This window comes from Drosophila grimshawi, unplaced genomic scaffold (genome assembly GCF_018153295.1).
Source record: "Drosophila grimshawi isolate 15287-2541.00 unplaced genomic scaffold, ASM1815329v1 contig_1367, whole genome shotgun sequence".
Classification (NCBI taxonomy): Eukaryota; Metazoa; Arthropoda; class Insecta; order Diptera; family Drosophilidae; genus Drosophila; species Drosophila grimshawi.
Window position 1 is genome coordinate 6,224,752 of NW_025062889.1, and position 23,090 is coordinate 6,247,841.

General features: G+C 39.5%; 1 protein-coding gene across 1 annotated transcript in view; it reads right to left on the minus strand.

The window, feature by feature from the left end:
- LOC6560502 overlaps positions 1 to 23,090 on the minus strand; it is a 66,464-nt gene that overhangs the window by 21,640 nt on the left and 21,734 nt on the right. The window contains exon 4 of the mRNA XM_001985871.2: positions 1,550 to 1,682. Within this exon, the coding sequence (XP_001985907.2) occupies positions 1,550 to 1,682 (133 nt within the window). The remainder of the gene's footprint in view (positions 1 to 1,549; positions 1,683 to 23,090) is intronic.

Here is a 23,090-nt window from a genome sequence, read left to right on the forward strand (position 1 = left end):
AGGTAGGTAGTAAATTAAATTTTTGGCTTTCGAAGAGAGAGAGAGAGAAAGAGACAGAGAGAGAGAGTGAAAAAATTGGCAATCGCAATGGCAATGGCAATGGAATTGGCAAATGGCAAGTTTCGTTTTATGATTAATTTACTTGCTGAGTGGTTTTTAATTACAAACAAGAGTTGAAGCGTGGCCTGCAACTTGGATCGCCTTGACTCTGTAATCGTTACGCAACGCTAATTACTATTTTCGCTCTAGTCATTTGCAAGTCCTTGAAGTGCTGAAGTTCAATTAGCTTCAGCCGCATGTCAATAGCGTTGACTGCCAGCTTGGCTGCCGCCGCAACTAGCAATCAGCTAATCAACGTCTGTGTTCGTGTCTGACACGCAACCCACACACACACACACACACACACCCACAACCCATACACCGACATAAAACTGACACATACGGCTGAGTCTAACGAATCCAATTAAAGTTTTCGCTCCTTTGATGTATGCAGACGTATCTGTGAGATACAAAAAAAAAAAAAACAAAAAAAAATATATAAGATTCTCTGCCAGCTACGAAGTACAATGCCATAATGTTTGACATGAATAATTGAAAAAGTTTTTCTCAGCCATATAATATGTAACCTTGAGGGTTAGGTCGTCAGGTCGTCCTCGCAGCCAAAAACTTTACTCAATTTAGAGGCTCGTCTGCCTGCCTGTCTCCCACTTAACCATTCTGTCTGCCTGTGTATAATTTTCTAGTTATGCTAATTTAATGGCTGCAGTTGAGCAGCCCCCAAAACATGCAAAAAATTGCTTAATTAGCAGACATTAAATCAAAATGAAAAAATGCCGTGTTCCCATCCCTTTATCGCCATTAACCCCGTCTCTAAAAAGGACCACCAAAACTGACATGTGCAGATTTCACTTACCCCAACCATCGCCCATTTGTCTGTCTGTCTGTCTGTCTGTCTGCCAGTTGGGAGTCTGAACTGAGTTGAGCGGGTTGAGGACGCAAAAGTTGTCTGTGGTAATCAATTTTGTTTATTTATGGACCTCCGCATATGTGTGTGTGTGTGCTCACGTATGTGTATGTTTGTGTGTATGTGCGTTCCCCTTCTGCATTTGACACAAGAGCTTAAAGGTTGATAAAAATGAGTAGGTTGATGTGATGAGTTCTGATGTGATAAGGAAAATGGCTCTGAATCCAAGCCATTGTTGCACACAACATGCCTAAAATGTATGAATTGAGCTAATTATCGAAATCGAAATTGATTGTTGTTAAAGCTTAGCTTAAGCCAGCGTAAGTTTTTGTAATACTTTAAGTTTTCATTGTATTGTTGAGTTTGAAACGTAAAACTAATTATCCTTTGGATTTGTCCATAGAAATGTAAGTAAGAAAGTATGGTGATGCCTACTTTCCTCACAAATTGTTTATGAATCGAACTTATTTCTATATACAGATCTATGTACAGATTACAGGTTGATTAACTATCAATCGAATCAACCTGACTAATTGATACAAAATTTTTATGGTTACCTAATTTAAATAGTTGTATGTTACTCACCTATAAATGGGTGTTTTGAGTCCAACTTTGTACCAAATGACCAAAGCCACACGATCCTCATAGATGGGCGGGGTCACATTGCAGGGCAGTCGTCCCATTGTGCCAATTATGGATTCGGAGAGCACGGGCGGACCTGAAAGCAGCACAATAATAGAGAAAGGCATGATGAGTTGTGACAACAACAGAATAAATGCAAAAAAATGGCAGATGAGAGAGAAAGAGGGTCAGGGAGAGATAGCTAAAGAGAGAGAGAGAGAGAGAGAAAAACAACACTGTCTTACAAATGATGCATAATTAGCGCGGGGTATTAGCACTTTGTTATTGGGGCAAGTCAAGCCCGAAGCCAAAGCTAAAGTCGCCGGAAAGTGGCAAGTGAAAAGTGGGAAGGCAAAGAAAAATGCTGCGATCTTTTTACTTAGTGCCACTAATAATGCCATAAATAAAAGACAAAAACGCGCACAGACTTGAGGGCGAGTGTTGGGTCTGGGTGGGGAGGTGGGGTCAGAGATAAAAGTGATGTAATAGCGGCGACGTCATCGTCGCAGTCGCCGCGCTTACATTAAAGTGAAATTAGCGCGCAAATCCTTTTTTTATGCTAATTTTTTTTGTATGCTGAGATTCAAGGGGTTTTCTTTTCTTTTTTTTTTTGGATTTGTGCCTCGGCGCCAGTTTTTGAGTTATGTTTTTTGGGGTTGGCTTATTTTCCGAGTCCTTGCTCTTAGCAATTTCCTTTCACTTGCCATTTGCTTGTGTTATTTTTGGGCAAGCTCTTAAATTTCGATTGCCTTTTCATTAATACGATGCTTTTTTTGCAGGCTTAGCTTTAAGCAAAAGATTACTTGAAGAACAGCGTTTTCATACACACACCAATTTTTTTTATGAATTTCAATGTTTATCACATTTGAGACACTCAATCTTTATTTAATGATTATAATTTTAAGACGTTTGCTTATATTATGAGTTTCAAGTCCCATCAGTTTTTATTGTACTCATCTTATTCAATATTAATTGTAAATTATGCAATTATATACATCGAAATATTTTTTTTTTCCTATCTTGACTTTACTTTCACAACATTTAAAAATAATTTTGTTTCCTGGGCCGCACCGAAAAAGTTGTTAGCAGCCCTTTTTCTGGCTCTGTCTTCTGTTTGTATTGCTTGTCCCTCGTCACTTTTTGTATCTTATTTAAATCACTTGTAAACTAATTTGCATTTCTTAGGCTCAGCAATTTCGTTTCGTTTCTTGTTGCCCGGGCAAACAAAGTTATTAAAATTTGTAAAGTATTTTCTCTCCTGCATTTGGCAGCAGCCGTTGATTTTGTAATTAAGCTGAGCGCTCCGGACATTCTAATTTGCTTGTATTGTGCTTAAGTTTCGCATAGCCTTAAAAATAGCACAAAAAAAAGAACAAAAATGTAAACATTACTCATACGACGAGTTGCGTGTAGATGTGCTTAAGATTTAATTGAAAAATCAGAGAGCAAACATGTCATCGTTTTATTTATTATGGACATAAACTGTTATTATGGAAGCTAACTAGTTTGCATACTAACTAACCGAAAGTAACATACGAGCTAACTCGCAGTACACACACATACACCCACATGCACACACACACACACACACACACACACACACACACACACACACAAATACTCATACGCATTCATTGAAACCGGAAATCGTTTCGCTTGCTTTTTTGATGCCTGGATGGTGCCTGGCTGCCGCCATGTTTCGATTTCTCGCTCATTTCATATGCAAATATGTTCGATTTGCCATTAGGCGTTGCCGACATCGCAGGCGACCGCAATAATGATGCCCCATGATGATGCCACACACACACAAGCTGCGATACACAGAGGGGGAGATGGAGAGAACGTGGGCGAATTTCTGAGAGTGCCTGATGTAATTTACATTATCTTTGCATTTAGCTAAACGAAATGCCAACATTAGCAAAGCATTTAATTATAGCAATTAGCTAATTACAGATTTTCACTCAGCCTCAACGCAATTCGCAATGCGAACGTAAATTGTGCGACTTCGACAGCAAAAACCATGAACAATTCCAACCAAAGGTCGACCAAAAATCAATCGTTAAATGTGGAGAGCACATTGTTAGTAAATTTCTGCTGAATCCGCAGCCAACCAATATTGTATTGTGTATTTGTATTTGTTGTGTATGTGAGTTGTGGAATTGATTTTCTGGCCAGGCAATTCAAATACTGCAAAATATGAACTGCATTCGTTTTAAGATTTAACTACCTACTCGGCAGATATGCGGCTCGTAAATTGTAAGAACCATTCACGCCAGCGTCTCCGACTCGCAACTGCAGGAAACTGAGCTCCAAAGGATACTCGTGTGAGTAATAAGCGAGCAGAATAAACTTTATGCACACTGTGCTCCAGAATAAAGATACATATACATCCGTTTACTATATATATACACAGTCTATATGTTCTGTTTATAGTTTATTGTATACACATATACACACATACATGTAAGTTTATTCCATTTTATGAGTCTGTGCGGCTCAGTGAAAAATTAAGCAACAATATTAAAGACATGAGTAAATGTGAAGAGAAACAAGAAAGAACGACGAAGATTATATACCCTTGTAGACCGAAGTTAATCTGCTGACATATACATATATTGTTAATGAGATTTCATTTTCTAATCAACTGTTGATAGTGATCCAATGCATTCATCTGCGGCTTATGGACTGGCATCAGTATAAGGTGAAGGTTGGGAGTGATAAAGCTTATCAAACACATATTAAGTTATTTTCAATATCTAATATAAGAAACTGCATTTACTTGAACGCAACTAGTAAATATTAATATCCAAAATCAATTAACCACAATTTTAATTGTATTTGTTCTGTCAGAATTTAAGATTACATTTGGCCATTTTCATATGTATTTAATATGTAATTTAAAATTACGTTAGCCTTTTAAAGAGGTCCTTAATTGGATTTATTGAACACCTTTTTTGAAGTGTTGTCTTCACACAGAGTGGGGATTCCATATAAAAGCGAAAACTTTTGAAGTCGCTTAACATTATTTAAAAGCTTTAACAACTTTTTATTTTGTGTATGTTAAAACTGGGTAAGCTGGAAAGCTGTTGAATTAAAATTTGACTGAACTTGAAACTATACACATTAAAGCTTTGCTTTATATATAGGACAGGCTGTATAATTACATGCCCGCAAAAGTATGACACACTACATTTTTTTTTACTTTGCAGCCTATAAAAATGCGATCAACGTTAATTGCAGAGCGCAGCAGAAGCAAAGCGGCTATTAAAAGTGCTGCCGTTACTGCTATAAATAGCAAAAGTTTGTGCTTGTCAACGTTTGTCCTACAAAATGCCAGATATAACAGCAGCAACAGCAGCAGCAGCAACAGCAGCAGCAGTACAGCAGCAGCAGCAGCAACAGCAACCACGACAACAACAACAACAGCGTCAACAGCAACGCAGTCAAAGGCAAACAGAACAACGACGAGGGCCCAAATGCAGAGTAGGCTCATTAGTTTCCGCTCACACACATGCTCAAAATGCATTAAAAGTGTACACATATGCATACCTATGTGTGTGTGTGTGTGTGTCTGTGTTTGTGTGTATGTGAAACTTGTGGCAAATTAATGGCACATAAAATTATAACTGAACGCACTTGAAACCGACTGCGACAAGCGTCAGCCAAAGGTGCCTGTGAGAGCTAGTGTGGCTGCCACATTAGATGGCATTCACAGCTGCCAAGCGTAGTCGTAAAATACCAAAGCAGTGTGTGTGTGTGTGCGCTACTGGTATAAGTGCCACTCGGCTCTGTTGCTTTCATTAATTAAAAGCAATGCCTTCCCCTGCAGCAGCATTCGCAGACCGGCCTCTTTACCTACCCCAATTGGCGTTGTTTTGACTTTTAGCGCATTTATAGCCAATTATTTTTATTGGCACGCCATGCCAGCAAAAAGTGGCAGAAAAAATCGCACGCAAAGGTGAGTAAATAAATGAGCTTAAGTATCGATGCATGTGACGTTCGCTTTTATTGCTTGCTCTTCGCTAGGTTGCGGTTGAGAAATAGTTAATAACATCAATTAAATGTTACAGATTAAACTGCTTTGATAGATTTTAAGTACTTAAAGCTTGTTCTTTAAATTAAACGGACTTAAACCAGCTTGGCATGAGGAGTTAGACCACTTGATCTCTTTTAAGATATAGTGTTAATACGAACCTTTAAAACAATAACTTTGTCACTCAGGCATGCCAGCCAAAAGATTTTAATTATATTATTGTTTAAAGCAATTAAATTCACTTAAAACAAAATACGCTGTGGCAATGTTGTTGAACTTTACAAACATAAGAAATGTGTGCGAACAAGGAAAAGAGAAAATCTAAATGGGAAAAATCAAATGCAATTTCAACTTAAAAATGCGAACGAGCTGGAGTTGGAAAAAATCTGGCAAAAATTATTATGTAAATTTGTTTTCATATTAGTGGCATTGCTCAGTGACGAAGTCGACAGTGTCAGGAATGGAAAAGAAAAAGAGAACAGCGACGAAAAAAATATAAATGCGACTCGAGACGTGGCAGGGTAAATTCAGTTGACAATGGCAACATTTGCTGATTTGACAAAAAAAAAAACAACAAAAAATGTGCTCAGGCAATCGCAACGTGGGGGAAAAAGACGGAATCAAGTGGACAAGGATCGAAGGAGACGATGACAATGCTGGAATTTGAAGACAACGCCAAGAAATTGGCAACAACTGACAATAAAAATTTAAATAAAAATCTTGTCAATATTTGAAAAAATAAAAATAATACAAATTTTTTGGATAAGCATCAACAGAAATGTTGTTTCAAATGAGTGCAAACATTTCCATTATTTGGGAAAATCATGAGCCATAAAATAAAATACTATGAGAGAGCTTTAACCCCTTAAGCAGCGCCCACTCCCCAATATGAAATAGAAAATAATCGTAAATGCTTAAATTGTAAATCACATTGAATCGAGTGCAGGGCGCGCTAATTGTTAACGGGGCGCTATTCTGGGGCACTGGCTCAGCGGGGCACCGGACCGAACGCCCCTCAGGGCATATTTTCGGAATGCCATAAAAAGCACGTCATAAAATCACAAGTAAAAATGTGGAATAAAAATCAAATGAAAATAAAAATAAAAATTTCGAGTACAATTGAACGTGAAATCAAAGAAGGGACTTCAGCAAATTTTTGGGCAACAATTAAATTAAATCTAAACTGGCTACCGCCCGGCAGGAGGTCGGTCTATGCTACAACTATTCATGTGTAAATTTGAACAAAGGCGCTAAGGAGGCGGCTGCAAACATGGCGACAATTACGGTCAAGTCGCCGTCTTTATTTTTTCTCCATCCTTGTTTCACTTTATAGCCATTTGCTTTATGTAATGCTGCCAAGTGTTTGTTGGCCAGGCCAGGCCAAGGCATAAAAGTAAAGGGGCCGCCGCGGCCGCCTTGGCGCACTTTTAATGTGCAATAAACTGTAACGATAATGATTATGCCTTATGTAAGGACGTCAGTGACGGGGCAGGATGAGTGTGGGGTGTGGAGGTGGAGTACATCTGTACGGTGGGCCCACTCGTGCAGTAGTCAATCGTGGGGTAAGTTGACTTTAATGTGCGCCAAAGTGGCAATTATTGAAAGTGCTTTTTCGACCAGGCCAGGCCAGGCAGAAAAACAAAAATCATTTGCTCGATGCCTGCTGATTTTGAGCAAATTATTTTTGTATTTAATTTAATTTGGTTGTAATCCAGTGGGAATAACTCCGTATCGTAAAATAAGCGTACGCAAAAGCATCTCAGCTGTCGATGTTGCCAATAAATCTATTTAATTACTACATTATGTGTATAGTGCATATATCACATTGAGACATAAGGAGAATTACCCATACAGGAATTGTACTCTCAAGCAATACAAATTGAATTAATGAGAGCCAAGGCTGGTATTGCGTTACATCGTTTTTGAATAACAATTGATGTTATATTTCATACTGTAAACATGCAATTAATTATATTATTTATATATGATCTAAATAGTTTGTTGGCTTCCAGCTGAATACCACATATGCAAATCTGCTCGAGTTGTCAGTAAATTTTCATCATCTAACAGCTACAGAAATCATAGTATTATCGCATAAGCAGAAACATCTCTTTATGTTTACTTCATTTCATAAATGCGCATAAAACTGCTGTAAAAACTTGAAAGCTCTTGCTGGAGACTTACTGTCAACACCCTTACCATAGTTAGCCAAGCCCATCAGCTCTTAACTGTCACTTTTTAGTGGCCATTGTGTGTCTGTTACTCTTTCTCATGGCCTTATGTGTGGTCTATGCATAATGGCAGGTCCATAAGTGCCTACCGGAAGGGTGTATATGTATCCTTTGGCCTGGCTTCGTTTTATGTCACATACTCAATGGGATTGAAAAGGAGGGGGGCCAGAGGCAGGTAGCAAAACAGCTAAGAGTATATGTAAAAAATCTCCACTCATATCTTTAATGCACAAATCAAGTCACTGAAGCGCTGTTTCTATAAACATTCTCATTTTATAGATACTTAAAGAGGTAACGGGCCTTTCGGCCTGTCTGCGTTTCAACTGCCTTTTATGCGGGCCTCCTCTCGGTCTCGCCTCTTGGCCATTATGCTGCTGTCGTTTTGTGAGCGTCATGCGATTTTGGCCAACTCTCGGAAATTGTTGCATAAAAAAAGGAGGTCCGAACCATTGCGTATACGTATGATTGTCTGTATGTGTGTTTGTGTTACCAACTCATTGAAGCAACGGTCTTTTTCGTGTCGCTGCTCTTACTTTTATCTGTGAATGGCATCGGGTAATGCGTTTGCAGTTGCTGACTCGACAAGTGCGCAGCCAAAAGGTAATACCTAAGATAACCCAATGTATTTCATGTGCAAGTCCAGAAGCACGTAGCTATAATTATATAGACGTACCAAACTAGTTTTCCATGAGCTTTTTTTATACTGAATAGACTGAAGCTGACGTTTATTAAAGATCGTCAGACATAACAAATTAGCCAAAAGCTTTTGCTCTTTATTTTTACTAAAGTGTACAAATTACACAGTTTAATGAATTTTTTTGAGAACAGTGAAGAAGGCGAAAGAAGTAGAGAACAATATAAATCTCAAGCTGGCTGCCGGCCCGCATTTCGACTTAATTGCTATGCCAGGAATTTGCAAATGAAAATTTCATCAAAAGTCTCTTGTATCATATTATTCTCTTTTTTATTTTCACTGATGACTTATTTTTATCTGTATTTCGTCCGAATGCTTTGTAATTTTTTCTGTTTTATTGTTTGAAATAATTTTTGTCCGCTTCTTCTTTAGATGCTGTTGCCTTTTTGCTTCCTGCCGCATTTTCTGTAAGAATATTTGTATTATATATTGAATGTATGTAATTTTGTTTCTGCCTTCTCGACCTGTTGTTGCTTCATTTTCATTGATATATTTATTGGCTGTGCGTACAGCCGTAGGCTGTTGTTCATATTTTTTCTTGTAGCATTAGAAATTAATGAAATCAGTTTTGCAAAAGTAAAAAGAAACGAGGCAGATGAAAAAACAAAATAACGCTGGGCATCAAATTGGAAATAAAAATTAAGCCCCGAAGCGTATGTGTGTATTGATTTGTGTGTATTCTGCCCAGATTGAATGTGGGCCAGTGCATTCCATATCATATATATATATTCAATGGCAAATATGTTTTTTTAATTAACTGCCTGTAGTATGAATATTTTATAACAACTTTTTCCACAAATCAACAAAGTTCTCTGCATGCAACTCTTTGCCAAATGCCATTATTAAACAAAACAGAGAAAAACGGTCTGCCAACCAAATTATATGTGTATATGTACGATATATACTATAAAATATGAAATAGCCAACTGTTGAAAAGGGAACGCATATATTTTTCATATTTCTCACATAAGCATATAAAAAACAATTTTCTTTGATTTATGCGCTCGTAAAAAACAAATAAAATTTACATGCACATATAAAAGAAGGCTCCACATATAAATGTGGATAATATAATATTGTGCTAGCTAATATATTAAAAATATATGAAACCAGAGGAAACTGCCGCTGGCCTCAAAGTGCGCAGCAAAGTATGCAGCTGTATTTCAACCCATTCCAACTCCCACCCACCTCCTCAAATAATATAAAAACAGACCACAACATTTTCATTTTGGGAGGGTTAAAAAGAAGAGAAGAGCAGTGCAGAGAAAGAGAAATTGCCGGCGAGCAGAGCAAACAAAAATAAAAACAAACAGCAAAGCGTAATGTGTGCGTAATGTATGGCAAATATGTGCATTGCACACACAAATACACACACATACACACATAATATATATATATATATGTATGTGCATATGTATTCACAAATACAAGTTCAGTGGGATATATATGCCTCTCAGATACTCGCATGTGCAGTTGCGGTGACATAAATATTTCATTTAGTGCGTGTTGGTTGCCATTTACGATGTGTTACTTCGCCCGACTATTAAAGTGAGTCAAGCTTTTTATATGCGTTCATTCAACAATTGTTGTCAATCAGTTGAGCATTTCATTTGTCTGGATATCAGAAGGCAACGGCAACACTTTGTAGTTCGAGCAATCACACACAACTTTTGAATACATCAATGAATTCCTCTCTTAAATTCCTTCACTTAAAACATTTGAAAAATGTTATTATGCCTTCATCATGCTATCCCAAGCAATTTAATTGGTAGAAGAAAAATCGCTTGTTGATTAATTGGATACGGTACGATTCCACATGCTTTAATATGTTCCTTCCTGTCTACAATAATTCACATAATCACATTTGAACCTATGGCTTTTTTTGAGGCCACCTGTGTGCTGTGTGTATTTCTAATGCTTATGTTGCTTAGCCGTTAATACGCTTTAGCTGCAACTCATTTGGCGGGGCAACGTTGCGTCCGTCGAAGTAGAAGCACATTACATTGGCTCTGAGAAACCGCGATCCATTTGTGAGGCTGTCAGGCAAATTAGCCAGTCCGACAACATGCACTTTAATAAAAGCTTAGATATCCGACTATCTGTTTGTCTAGGTATGGTCGTTCAGCTCAATTACATATGCCCATAGCGACGTGTTTCACAGTCGGCATTGGTTCGCAATTTGAATTGGAATTGGCGCTTATAACGAAGCGTTAACCGCTTCAAGCAGCATGCGTGTTTCGGGCAAGTGTTTGTGGCACGGCGGCCCTAATGCTTTGCTAAATGGTTAAACACATGAACCAACTAGTTAGAGCAACAGCAGTCAAGTTGGCCAAACACGAAACTCAATTAGGCTGGGGCCCCCGTCAGGTTGCAGATGGCTGGGCAACTGATGCCGACACTTCATAACTTCATAATTCCCAACCACGCAATTACTTATAATTTATCTCAACTTTGCTGCCAGAGCTGTGCTTAAGTAATACACTCTCCTCTCTGGCCCGTTCTGTGCCATTTTTACTATCATAATGCTTTGCGTTTTTGCAATGCAATCTAAAGTGATATGCTCGGCACTTGGCCATGTTTCGAGCTGTTTGGTGTTGGAGCCGACATCCTTGTCATGCCTCACTGGCAAACGCCGCACTACAAATGAAACGCTCTGTCATGTGTCAGTGCTAAAAATACAACAGCAACAACTGGGAAGAACCGAAAACAAAGTAGCAACAGCAATAGCAACAGCACCAGCATCAGCAACAGCACTGAACAATCAGTGGGTACATGACGCTGAAGCACACAAGCCACCTCTACCCCTCCCCCTTTCAATTTTTCCTCATTTCACCTACCCATCCCTATCCATCCCCATCCCCATCCCCATCCCCATTTTGTGCGCTCACAGTCATTGTCATTAATTTAGCTGGCTCTGCCCAAAGCAATAGCTTAGGAACGCTCCAAACTGGTCCGTTCCATTCTGTTCAGTTCTGTTCTATTCTGGTGTTGGCGTCGGCATGAGAGTGCAAAAAACTTGGCAGTAAAACAGCAGCTCCCAGACCAGCGTGAGATATTTAGCAGTGCATACAATGGGCAAACCGTAAAATAATTGCTTTTAAAATATTCTGTATTAAATACTAGGCTAATATCTAAATTAAAATCGTTTATTGAAGCATACGTTTTGGAGTATTTTATTCTTATATTTCTCAAAATATAGTATACTTATAAATACTTATAAATATCCTCGAATATACATAATTTAAATTACAAACTTTTTATTTTCACAAATTGAGAATATATCTGATTATATAAGTCTACTATATCCATTTCGAAATATCACATTATTGGCCTTAATTGATTGTCACAGCTTTTGTATATTTGCAGAATTGATAAACATATATAATTAGGTATATTTATGTTCATCTTTCATATTTAATATGATATTTTGTGCCATTGTACTGTAGTAGTGTTGCTGAGCCTCGCCATGGCGAGGCGAGACTCATGGCCATTGGCATTGCAAGAGGTCTGGCGCAGTGTCTAAATTAAATAATTCCCACAACTGTTACACAGTTTCATGTTGGGATTGGGGGGCAGCCCCAAAACATGCTTGGCTTTGTATGTGTGTGTGTTGTCTCTGATGGTGTTTTGTTTCATTTTGCTATTTTTGTTAGTGTTGAGCGAGCGAGAGAGAGAGAGAGTGAGAGAGAGCAAGAGCATTGGACTGATAAATGAGTCCCTAATATGAGCGCTGTTAATAAAAGTGGCAAATTAAACGTCAACCTCTGCAATTTTGTGCCATTTGTTGTTGGGTCTGTTGGGCCGCTGCTCTAAGGTTTTCAACTGATTATTGTTGTTGTTTTGCTTCTTTTTTTTTAATGTCTGTTTGTTTGCCATTCGAATGTCGAACAACAAGTTCTCTGGCTGGCTTTTCCCCCGCACCATGTGCATGTGTCTCATTAGTTGTTTGCCAGTTGTTGGACACGCCTTTTGTATTTGTATATATGTATATGCTTGTGTGGGCAGCTGTTGCGGCTGTGTTGGTTTTTTAGTTTATAGTTTGTCGCATGATTTTGCAGTTAAATGCTTACAAAACGCCTGACTGACGCCGGAGCCGAAGCCGAAGCGGCTCGGCTCGAACATGACTCTTGAGTTGTTTTTAATGAGCATGTGTCGAGCATTTTAATAAACAGCTCAAAAGGGTTTTGCCAGCTTACCAGTCGGCCCTGTCTGCATAATTGGACAACTAGTGTTTGTCCTTTGGGGCGTTTACATTTTTAATTAAGTTTTTGTCGAGCAACAGTTATTCGGGTTTTAAATAAAACACATCTGGGCAAACAGGTGAAGTGTTGCGGTCTAATAAAACAATGAACCCATTGCAAATGCAATTAAGCATTGAATTAATGTGTGCTTTATTTAGATAACTTCTCGTTCCACCAGCCACGCGAAAACAATGGGGCGTATGAGCAATGTGCGGCAACTAACTAACAATAAAAGCCAAAATCCATCGATTATCGATAATTTAGGCAGTCAGCCGTGTTCAGTCGGACGCAGCTGCTGTTGACCTCAATGTGCGTGTGCTAATAAACAAATGAAAATGACCGGAAAAGGAGGAAAAATCTATTAACGCCGAATTATTAACGTCACACTATTCGTAATTTATACGTTAATTATACAGCAACTTTGTGCCTGACCCATAAACATTGATTATTATTGTTAAGCTTTGAGGGTGGCATTAGAATGAGGCGTTCTTGAGGGTGGTGTTATTAAAACTTGAAGTTGACAAGTTGCCTACTAAATGCGGCCAAATGAAGTACAAATGTTGGCATTCTGTATTCGTTGCACACTATGCAAAGCAACCACCACGCACACCCCATCTGCCCTACCAGTCAACTACTCACTCGCTCTGCTGCGATAACAGACTTAAAAAAGTAGGCAAAGTAAAAGTAACAGCTGACTAATGTTGCCTTGCCTTGAAGTCGCTGGAGAACTGAGCAAGCAACTCGAGAGTCAAGAACTACAAGGACTGTAACTCTGAGGCAACAACTTGATGGCGGTGGCAGTGGTGTCAGTGGCGCTGGTGGTGTAGGCGTGTCGACATGCATAACTAAGACTGCAAATGATAAACTTGCAAGACACACACATGCATATAGAAAAGTGAAGGCAGCCTAAGTGGAAAGTATGTCAAGCTCAGTGACAGGAGGCGTATTAGTCGGGGTATGGGTTAGGTTTTGGTTTTGGGCTTGGGGCATGGGGCATGGGGGACTTTGTTTTGTTGCTGTGTGTGCCGCGTGCAAATTATAAGCCTGCATGTGTTGCCCACATCAGCATCCTGTTGTTGCTATTATCTAGCTTACGCTATGGGCGTCTGTATGTCGTATTTTTTGAAGCGTTGCGCATACGCCGCATGTTCCACTAAATGCGTTTATTAATGCTTCTCCTTGGCCTAATTCGCAACACTTGTTCCCCATGTTCACCATACTCTCAACGTCTACGTTCGCCATTTACATGCATACATCATTTTGCATACATGATGTATTATTGTTGGGTCGCAAAGTTATGATGATGCTGGTGCTGCTGCTGCTACTGCTGCTCGGGGCTGCTTATTGCTTATGTCTCTGCTTAAGACGCTCTTTCCCTTATCTCTGCTTGTATACTTTTGCCTGAATGTCAGTGCAGAAAAACAAAAGCAATGAGCGACACCAACAGCAACAGCATCAAGCAACAACAAAAGCGTTACAATGATAATAAAGGCGACAGGCAGATGGCCTTGTTGCCAGGTAGTCAGGCATTCTGGCATTCTGGCACACAAGGCACTGCACACGGCAGAAGGCGTAGCTTACCATAATAAAGACAAATGCGCACTACTTGCACAGGACACATAATTAACACAGACTGCTCGAGCAGGAGGTGTACACAAGTTGGTCAACTTTTTCCTCACTTCATTGAAATTGGCCTCAGCCTGCTACGAAATCTAAAAATCTTGGTGGAACTGCACAAAAGAGCCCTGTGCTGTTGACAAGTCATTCTAAGACAAAAGAAATTAGTCAGAGGCAAAGAAGAAAGAGAATGAGAGGTGCCTCTGGCTTAGATAAGCCTGAAAAAAGTGATTCCAAGGGTTTTTTGTATGCTTCAGGCACAAGGCAAGCATAACATGCCTTTAAAAGCATATTTCTGCCATGAAAATAATATTTGGAAATATTTGAAACTATGCTGAGGTCTTGCAATCAATATGTACTGAATTACATTATTCAATATATCGTCGTAAATTAATTTCTGTAATCTTATATACATGTTGTACTGTAGATTAATTGTTCTCGTTCAAGCTGTAGTCACCTTTTCATTCCACTGATATCGTTGAGCTATCGAGTCGCACCACATAATTAATATCAATATTCGCATAGTACATCGCCTGCGAACATCATTCAGCCAGAGTCATTATAGACTTTTAAGCATTGTGTATTAGAATAGAATAGGAGAGTTTGTTGCTATTGGATGGAATATAAATCGCTGCATCAAATCACGACCCTCGACACATGCGCCCCGGTCTCCTAATAGCCGTCAGTCACAATGGCATAACATTAATCAAATTTGCGACCTAAAAATGTTCAAGTTGAGTTTCATTTTTCTAGCGCAGACAATCAAAAAACTTTGCACGGCAGTGTTAGCTGAGGTCCTTCCCCCGACCCAGCCATCCTCTGTCCTGCCAAAGATAAGACCATTTAGCAACGTTGTCATTTCTCTTGTTTCGTAACGTTGATTTCATTTTATTGTTGCTGTCTGTCAGGCCAACTCCACCTCCCCACACCACACCACACCACACCACACACACACACCCACAGCTCTTGAAGTCAGAACTTGCCCCAACCCCCAAAAGCCGGCGCACGCCTGTCATAAATCTTGTTTTGAATGTCCTGCCAGCGTTGATAGCGCCCGAGTCAAGTCAGTCGAGTCATCGATTCGCATATAGCCATGGCAACACATTAAATTAGTACACTTGATCGAGCAAAAAATATTTATGGCAGAGAACCAAAAACCGGCCGACTTCCCCCTTCAAGGACACGTCGCCAGTGAAGCGTTGTTAACGGGCAACCGGCAACCGGCAACCGGCAATGGGCAACTGGCAACTGGCAACGACGGCCAGCCGGCCAGCCGGCCGTCGAATGAAAGGTTTCTCGATAGCTGGCGCATTGTAACCGTTATAAATCTCGAACGCAAATTGACTGTGCAACGTTGCGACGCCTTTGAAGTGTGGATGGCAAAGGGAATGCGGGGGCATTGTATGGTACGACGCCATTTTGTGCCTCATCCTATGAGCGAGGCAAACGCTTCAGATCGTTGCCAGTTCGTCTGCTGTTGTATTCAAGATACGCATTTGATTGGCATTTTATATTTGTTTAGCTGTTTGACTGTCGGTTTGACTTATGTTTCATTAATTTGTTTCTTTTTATTGGGGTTAATAACGATACGACGACTGCCTTAGCGCCAAAAAACCGGAAAGCAGCTACAAAAATGAGAGAATGGTTGAATTATGAATGAACGGGTTGAATAAACAATACGAGTCTTTTGCAAATTTTAATTAGTTGGCTGTCATCTATTGCCGGGAACCAGAAAAAGACCAGTTGAAATATGAAAAACCTTACATTAAATGAGATAAATTAAATGCATTTATTTTAAAATAAGAAAAACACAGTTTCAATTCCTATTTATAACTATATTAATTAAATTTATATAAACTTAACATACTATTTTTAAAGTCATTCTGACAACTGAATCTAATTTCAGAACATTTTTTTTCAATACAGTCAATTAAACAGAATATTCAGCTTTTCGCCTGGCCAGGCCACTTGACAGCCGGTCAAAAAAGCAGTTTGCTCGCCTCGGGCACACTGTGAAAACTCAATGCTGCATGAGCAGGCACATTACAGAGTATTTATTTGTTAAATTATACATATGTATGTATATGTATAGGTGTGCATAAGTGAGTATGTTGTATTATCATTGAATGATTTTTTAAGTTGCCTTCTGCTGATGCATATTTGCTACGCACTGCCAGACGCCGTTCACTTCATAAATCCATTTTATGATTTCGATGAATTTTGTTTAATATGCAAGCAAACTCGAACAGATGGCAGCGATCGGCAAAGGGGTTGGCAAAGGAGTCGGTGGAGCGAGGTGCAACATTCAGGGGAATTGCGCATATTTAAGCAGCGTAAGGCAAATGAATAAATGTTGCGCTCGATTCCGGTAGCTGAACTACGCGTTGCTTGTCATATGCAAACGAAATTAAAATGCACTACAACAGCGACAGCAACAGAAAAAGTGCGCACGAATGCATAAATAAGTGGACGCGAGAGCGAAAGAGCCAGAGAAATGGGCAGATGGCAGGGGGAGACAAGGAGAGACAAGGGTGACGGAGGCAGGTGTGGGACATGCATACTTCATTGAATGGCACTCGAAAGTATGCAGCATCAGTTGCAGCAGCAGCAGCAGCAGGAGCAGGAGCAAAAGCAGCTTCCAAAGCAATCGCTCTCCCCTTCCAGAAGTGCAAAATTTATACATACCAACGACTGTGCGAGTATCTCGAGAGCGAAAGTCCTTCCTGCCCTTAACTGTGTCACTGGGCAGGCGGACAACACAACTGCAAATATTAAATACTCAAATAATTACAAAGCCTTTAAGTTAAATTTATGCGATGTGAACATTTTCTTATTTCTCGCTTTTTGTTGCACTAAACTTTTGCAAATAAAGTGCAACTAAAAAGGAACGCCACCCCACGCCACACATAAACACGAAAAATGGGTCAAACACTTTGCAGCTCATACAGAGAGCATGCCAGGCACGTACTTACACACACAAATATCTGTTGGGAATGGTGGGGGGGTAGAGGGCTGCGGGCGTTGCCGGAATGTGAAAGCTGCCCATGAGTCAGCCAAAGTAGAGTGCATATACGACAATGCGTATACGTCACGTTGCGCCGCCAATTTAATGCAAGCGAGCTGCGACGCTGAAAGCTTCCAGCAGAAGAAACGCTGCAACTTGCCATGTGTCACGACTGGATGGAATTAACATACGCATTGCTTTCAGGTTGCAACTTTGCTGCAAAGTACGAGCTTTGAAAATTAAAATGCTAATGCATTTTTATGGGATTTTTCAATTTGTTTCTTAACTCTTGCGAGTCATGTAAATGGGTAACACAATATTGCTTGAACTAAGTAATATGGACGAAGAATTAAAACAAAAAAATACTGAGACCAATATTAAAGAGAATCGTAGTCAGAACATTAGAAAACATGATTAAAGTCAACTACTTTTACAAATGGTTAAAGCTTTAACAAAGTTGACAAATATGGAAATCAGTAAACAGCAAATAATATATTTAATTATAGTCAAATAATACACACACATGTCCATATATACATATATACACTCTATTTATGGACATCCTTTGTGGCCAAAAAAATTGGTATTCCTTTGCTGCTGAATTCTCGCGTCGACGAGTCAGCCTAAAATGTCTTGTCGAAGCGCTGTCCTTATGCGGTTTTAAACGTATTTCTATTGATTTTGTCAAACACACAAAGCACACACACACATGTAATCACACACACTTATACATATGTCTTTGGCAGGCCGTTTTCCTCCAAATTGAAAACTACACGCCCACAAAATAAATTTTGTAAAAGACTAGAGGGGACAAGCACAGAAAGCTGACAAAAAAAAAAAAATAAATACAAATATAAGAGACGAAAAAAAACCTGACAGTGACCAACAAAAGTCTGCACTCAGTGCATAGTCTCAGTTTACTGCACATCGCCTGCCGGGTTATTTGTTGAGTTTTGCAAAATTTATGCTTGGCAGCAAGTCAAACGCTGTGCGGCAAAGTCGAGTCAAAGTTTTTCAATGTCCCATATGGCGAGCAGCGCAATTCCATATAAATTTAATGCGCCAACAGGCAAAGAAATGTGTGCCACTCCCCCCTAGAAACCCGACTCTCGCTCATGCCTCAAACTCTGATGTCGGCGCTGAGTTAATGCTAGGCAGCATAAAAGTTGCATTAAGCGCAATGAGAATTATGCAAGACCAAGCCACGGACACGGGACACGGGATCGCAATCTCAATTTATTTTATGCCCAGTGGCTGTATACAAGGACGCTGTATATATGTATGTGTGTGTGTGAGTGTGTGTGTAAGGAACTGCCCAGGTTTTCCATGTGGGTGCTACAAAATAAGCTAATTTTACACATAATAGGCCAGTCCGGGTTGGGTCTGCTCTCTGGCCTGGTGTGGCTTGGTCTGGTCTGGCTGACTAACCTAGCTGAGTCTCGTTTATTGGCCTTGTTTGCTCGGCCAAGTTGGAAATTGAGGTTAGGGTTGCATTTTACACGTCAATGAGCTGAGTTGAGTGCATGATAAGGATTCATAATGCGCACACACACACAGACACAGACACACACACAGAGTGAATCACAATGTCAGCTAATCAGCAAAGTATGCAGAATCATAATACTTGCGACCGCAGAATCACTTTACCATGCATTTAAATTTCTGAGCAGGCCATTAATGCAAAGCTAATACGGCAAGCTATTGAAAAAGAGGTCTGAACAAGCGGTTTTTAGTGGGCGTGACCCGCCTTCGGGCGTGTGGTTCAACAAGCGACCCTCTTGAAGTTTTCGGGGGCATTGTTTAGCGCTCGGGGCTTGACCATTTTCGTTGGACGTGGCCTTTCTCTTGACATTTATATATATAATTTTAGCAAAAATGATTTCTTCAAGCGTTTTCCTTGAGTAGACCTTTGGGTAAAGTTAATGGACTAGAAATTGCCAGCACAACAGAGCCCCGGGTCTCCTGCAAAGGGATAAACCATTGCAGCAGTGAATAATGCGCATAATAAAGTGTCCAAAACATTTGTTTTTTCTTTCTTTTTTTTTGGTGTTTTGGCTCCCTTTTATTTTTCGCTTTTGGCTGAACTTTTGGATGCGGCCTGGCTCAAGTTCCAAATTGCTTTAAATTTGTTGTAATGGCGCTTTAAGTAGTTTTCTTTTGGGGCCTTTGCCGTGTGATTTATGACACATAAGGCGACGCATTCTGACATGCAACATATTTTGGCATTGGAAAAAAATGTGTCAATAAACTAAAACCAATCGATGGGTTGCTTTTTAATATTTATAGGAAATTTTATAACAAAAAGGTCTTTAAGATAAGTTTGTGCAAATATTTAAAAGGGGTTTCAATACTTTATTTGTCAAGCATACTTTTCGAAATTAGTCCTGATGAAAGAAGAAACTTGAATTTTCGTTTCTTGTGTCTGTTGGTATTTTTGCCAAATTAAAAATTTGCATTTTTGCTTAACTTCCCAAGGCCATTAGAAAATATGGGTGCAGACAAAAGGAGGGCAAAAGAATATAAATACGTATATATGTATGTACCGAACAACCCACATACGGATAGACAAACCAATCTGAATAAGGCGGTCGACAGTCTAGTCAACTTCCGACGTAGAAATTAAATGCGCACCACGCACATGTGTGACCCATGATTATGTTGTTGTTGTTGCGGTGCTGGTGCTCTCCTGATGTGTAGGCTCAAATATAAATACTGTGGTGTTCGTGTTTGTGTGTGTGTGTGTGTGTGTGCCGCAAATAAATATTGCATAAAGTCAAATAAGCGCACACACAAATATCTACATACAAATACCCATAGCAAACATGAAGCGTTGTACAGGCAGGCGGCGTTGTCGGACAGCAGCAGCAACAACATCAGCATCAACATCAACATAAAACATAAACAGACGCATTAGCAGCAAATCATTTAAATATACAGAGGCTAAGCGATGGAAGCAACGCAGCATCTCTTTCAGTCTCGGCCATTTAGTCACCCATACAATGGCCCAATGAGCGACTAACTGACTAACTAACGATATAAAACAGGCGAAACATAAACGATGTGGGTGTCAACGCACATAACGCTGCGAACAACATTCTGCGAGGGATGCTCTACCATATTTAGTAAATTTAATACATTTAAAAAATAAAGAATTATATGTATATATAATAGTAATAAAAACAATCTACAAAGCAAATATGTATACAATTTGCAAAACTTTTATAAATTCTTTAAGTATTATGTTGTCTAAGTGATATTAATTTAACATGACTTCAAAACCATTATTTTGTCACAAGCTCTCAAGCAGACACGTTTAGTCTACCACCTTTGGACCCATCTATTGAATGTGATTGCTGCCCTCGCGTAGACTGCGTCTTACACGTTTTGCGTCTTGGGAGACAGTGGTCCAAATTTAATATACGTTTCAAGGACGCAGTGTCGAGCCAGGGTCCGTGTTATGTTTTGTAGCATTTTGACTTGAGGCAGCCCACAAGCTGGGCTAATTATGCTGGGGCTGAAAAGTAGTCGCAAAATGTGTTGTTTGTGATGTTCGAAATGTTGCCCCGCAAAGATGAATGTCTAGACTCAAGCAGTGGCAGAAAGAGGCACACACACACACACACACGCACGCTCATACACACAGTAAGCACACCTACAGAGAGATATCTGAATTTGGGCAGCAGCAGGCGCCGCTTGTTCTTGTTAAGTTTGGTCTGCCATCGCAAGCCCCAACTCCTGCCGCTTGGCAGGCAGCTGCTCAGCAAAATTCTTCAACTAAAATTGCAAAAGTTTTGCTTCTGAGTGTGTGTGTGTGTGTGTGTATGTGTGTGTGTGTGTTTGTTGATGCTTGTGAGCGTTTGTGTATGTGAAAAATTGCCAAATAGCAACTAATATGGCGCACATTAATTACGACAAAATGGCGCTAATGTCGCCAGAGAACACTTCCGTTGTGCGTGCGCCTGTGTATATATGTAAGTGTGTGTGTGCGTGTGTGTGAGTGGTATTTGTATGCGTGTCATGGCGCGCTCTTCAACAGCGCAACATTTGCGCCAAACGAGTGGAATGGCGTTGTAGGCTCACACACAAAATGGCCTTTGATGGCAATTGTATGGAAGCCACGTTATTGTAGACTATGAGTCTAGGTGTAGAAGCCTACGGCAGTAAAGCAAATAATTCACTTGAGAAGGTCAGCTGTGGCTGGTGCTAATATTAAATGTACTATATATTATTGTTTTTATATATAATATTTACTGTTTGCAAGTACTTTTCAACTCTTCTCAACGCCTTTGAAACTCAAGAATTATATGAGTTCATTTATTTAGTATTTATAGCCCATTAGAATAATAATATAACTATAGTTTGAATCGCTAACCACCAGAGGTGTTATAATAATTTAAGAGATGGATAAATTATGAACAAAATTGTATAAAACTATATAAAAATAAGTTGTTAAGCTTTGTGCTTGAATTTAGGCAAATATACTGGTAGTGTTCGTGAATATTTATTTTATTTCCCTTCTGAAAAGTCAACTACTACTTACTTCTAGTTAGCTCTGACATTAAGTAAAAAACATGGGTTTTAATTGTCTTTGAGGTTTACCTATGGCATTTCAGCTTTCTTCCTTTCTAAGCCTAAGCCAATTTTCTCTGTTGTCAGCTTCCTTTTAATAAATATTTGTGCAGATTAACTGCACAACGCATATGAGGAGAGTATAAAAAGGAAAGAAACGCCATTGTTTGCTCCACGTTGGCGTCCATTGTAGAGCAGTTGACATGGGCGACCAGCATCATTGTTATAAATAACTATATACGAGTAGCTATTGTTGTTGAGGTTTCGTATGGCGCCGCTGTCGCTTAGGTGTGAAAAGGCGTATTGTATGACTGCAATGTGGACTGTGGACACAATGTGCCATCTCATCCCTCACGGCGACAAACACAAACGCGACGCTTAAAGTGCCCAATATTTGAGGCAGTGTCCGCACACGTAGTATGAATGATATAAAAATATAATATCTCTTTTTCCAATACGAGTAGTTATCGCAATTGTTGTTGCTGCTGTTGTTGTTGTTGTGACGACCTTTTACTTTTTGCTTTATTAGCCATACAATGCACGTAGGCGGACGGAATATCGCCATCGGGTACAAAAATAACATGTAATAACCTCATACAATGTTCTGCCATGTAAGGTCACCATATACATACAACTGTATTCTACATACGTACATGGTTGATTTATATATGTGTGTTATGGTATATGGGATTTACGGCATTTCAATGCGTCTGTTTGCGCATCTTTTGAGTGGCTGCACAATGCCCCATGAAATACAAAACAGAGTGGGCGTAAATGTGGTTATCAAAGGTACAAAGCCGTGCTTATGTCCCCAAAAAAATGTAACGAAAAAAGGTCTGACAAATACTCATTTTGTAATCCAGTATAGAAATTGTAGAACGTAAAACGCAAACCGACAATCAAATATGTAATACACCAAAATTTACTGGTGCAAATGGTTCCAGCAGCGAATTATGTCAGTTCTCAGAATTTTTGTTGAAAGCAACAGAAGAAAGCATTTAACCTGGTGATTTGGCGTCACCTAGGCAATCAAATATCTGATGCATCTGATTTGGCTTACACAAATTAAAAATACGACCCTTTCATGTCAAAAGCCTTTCAAATACCTGATACAGA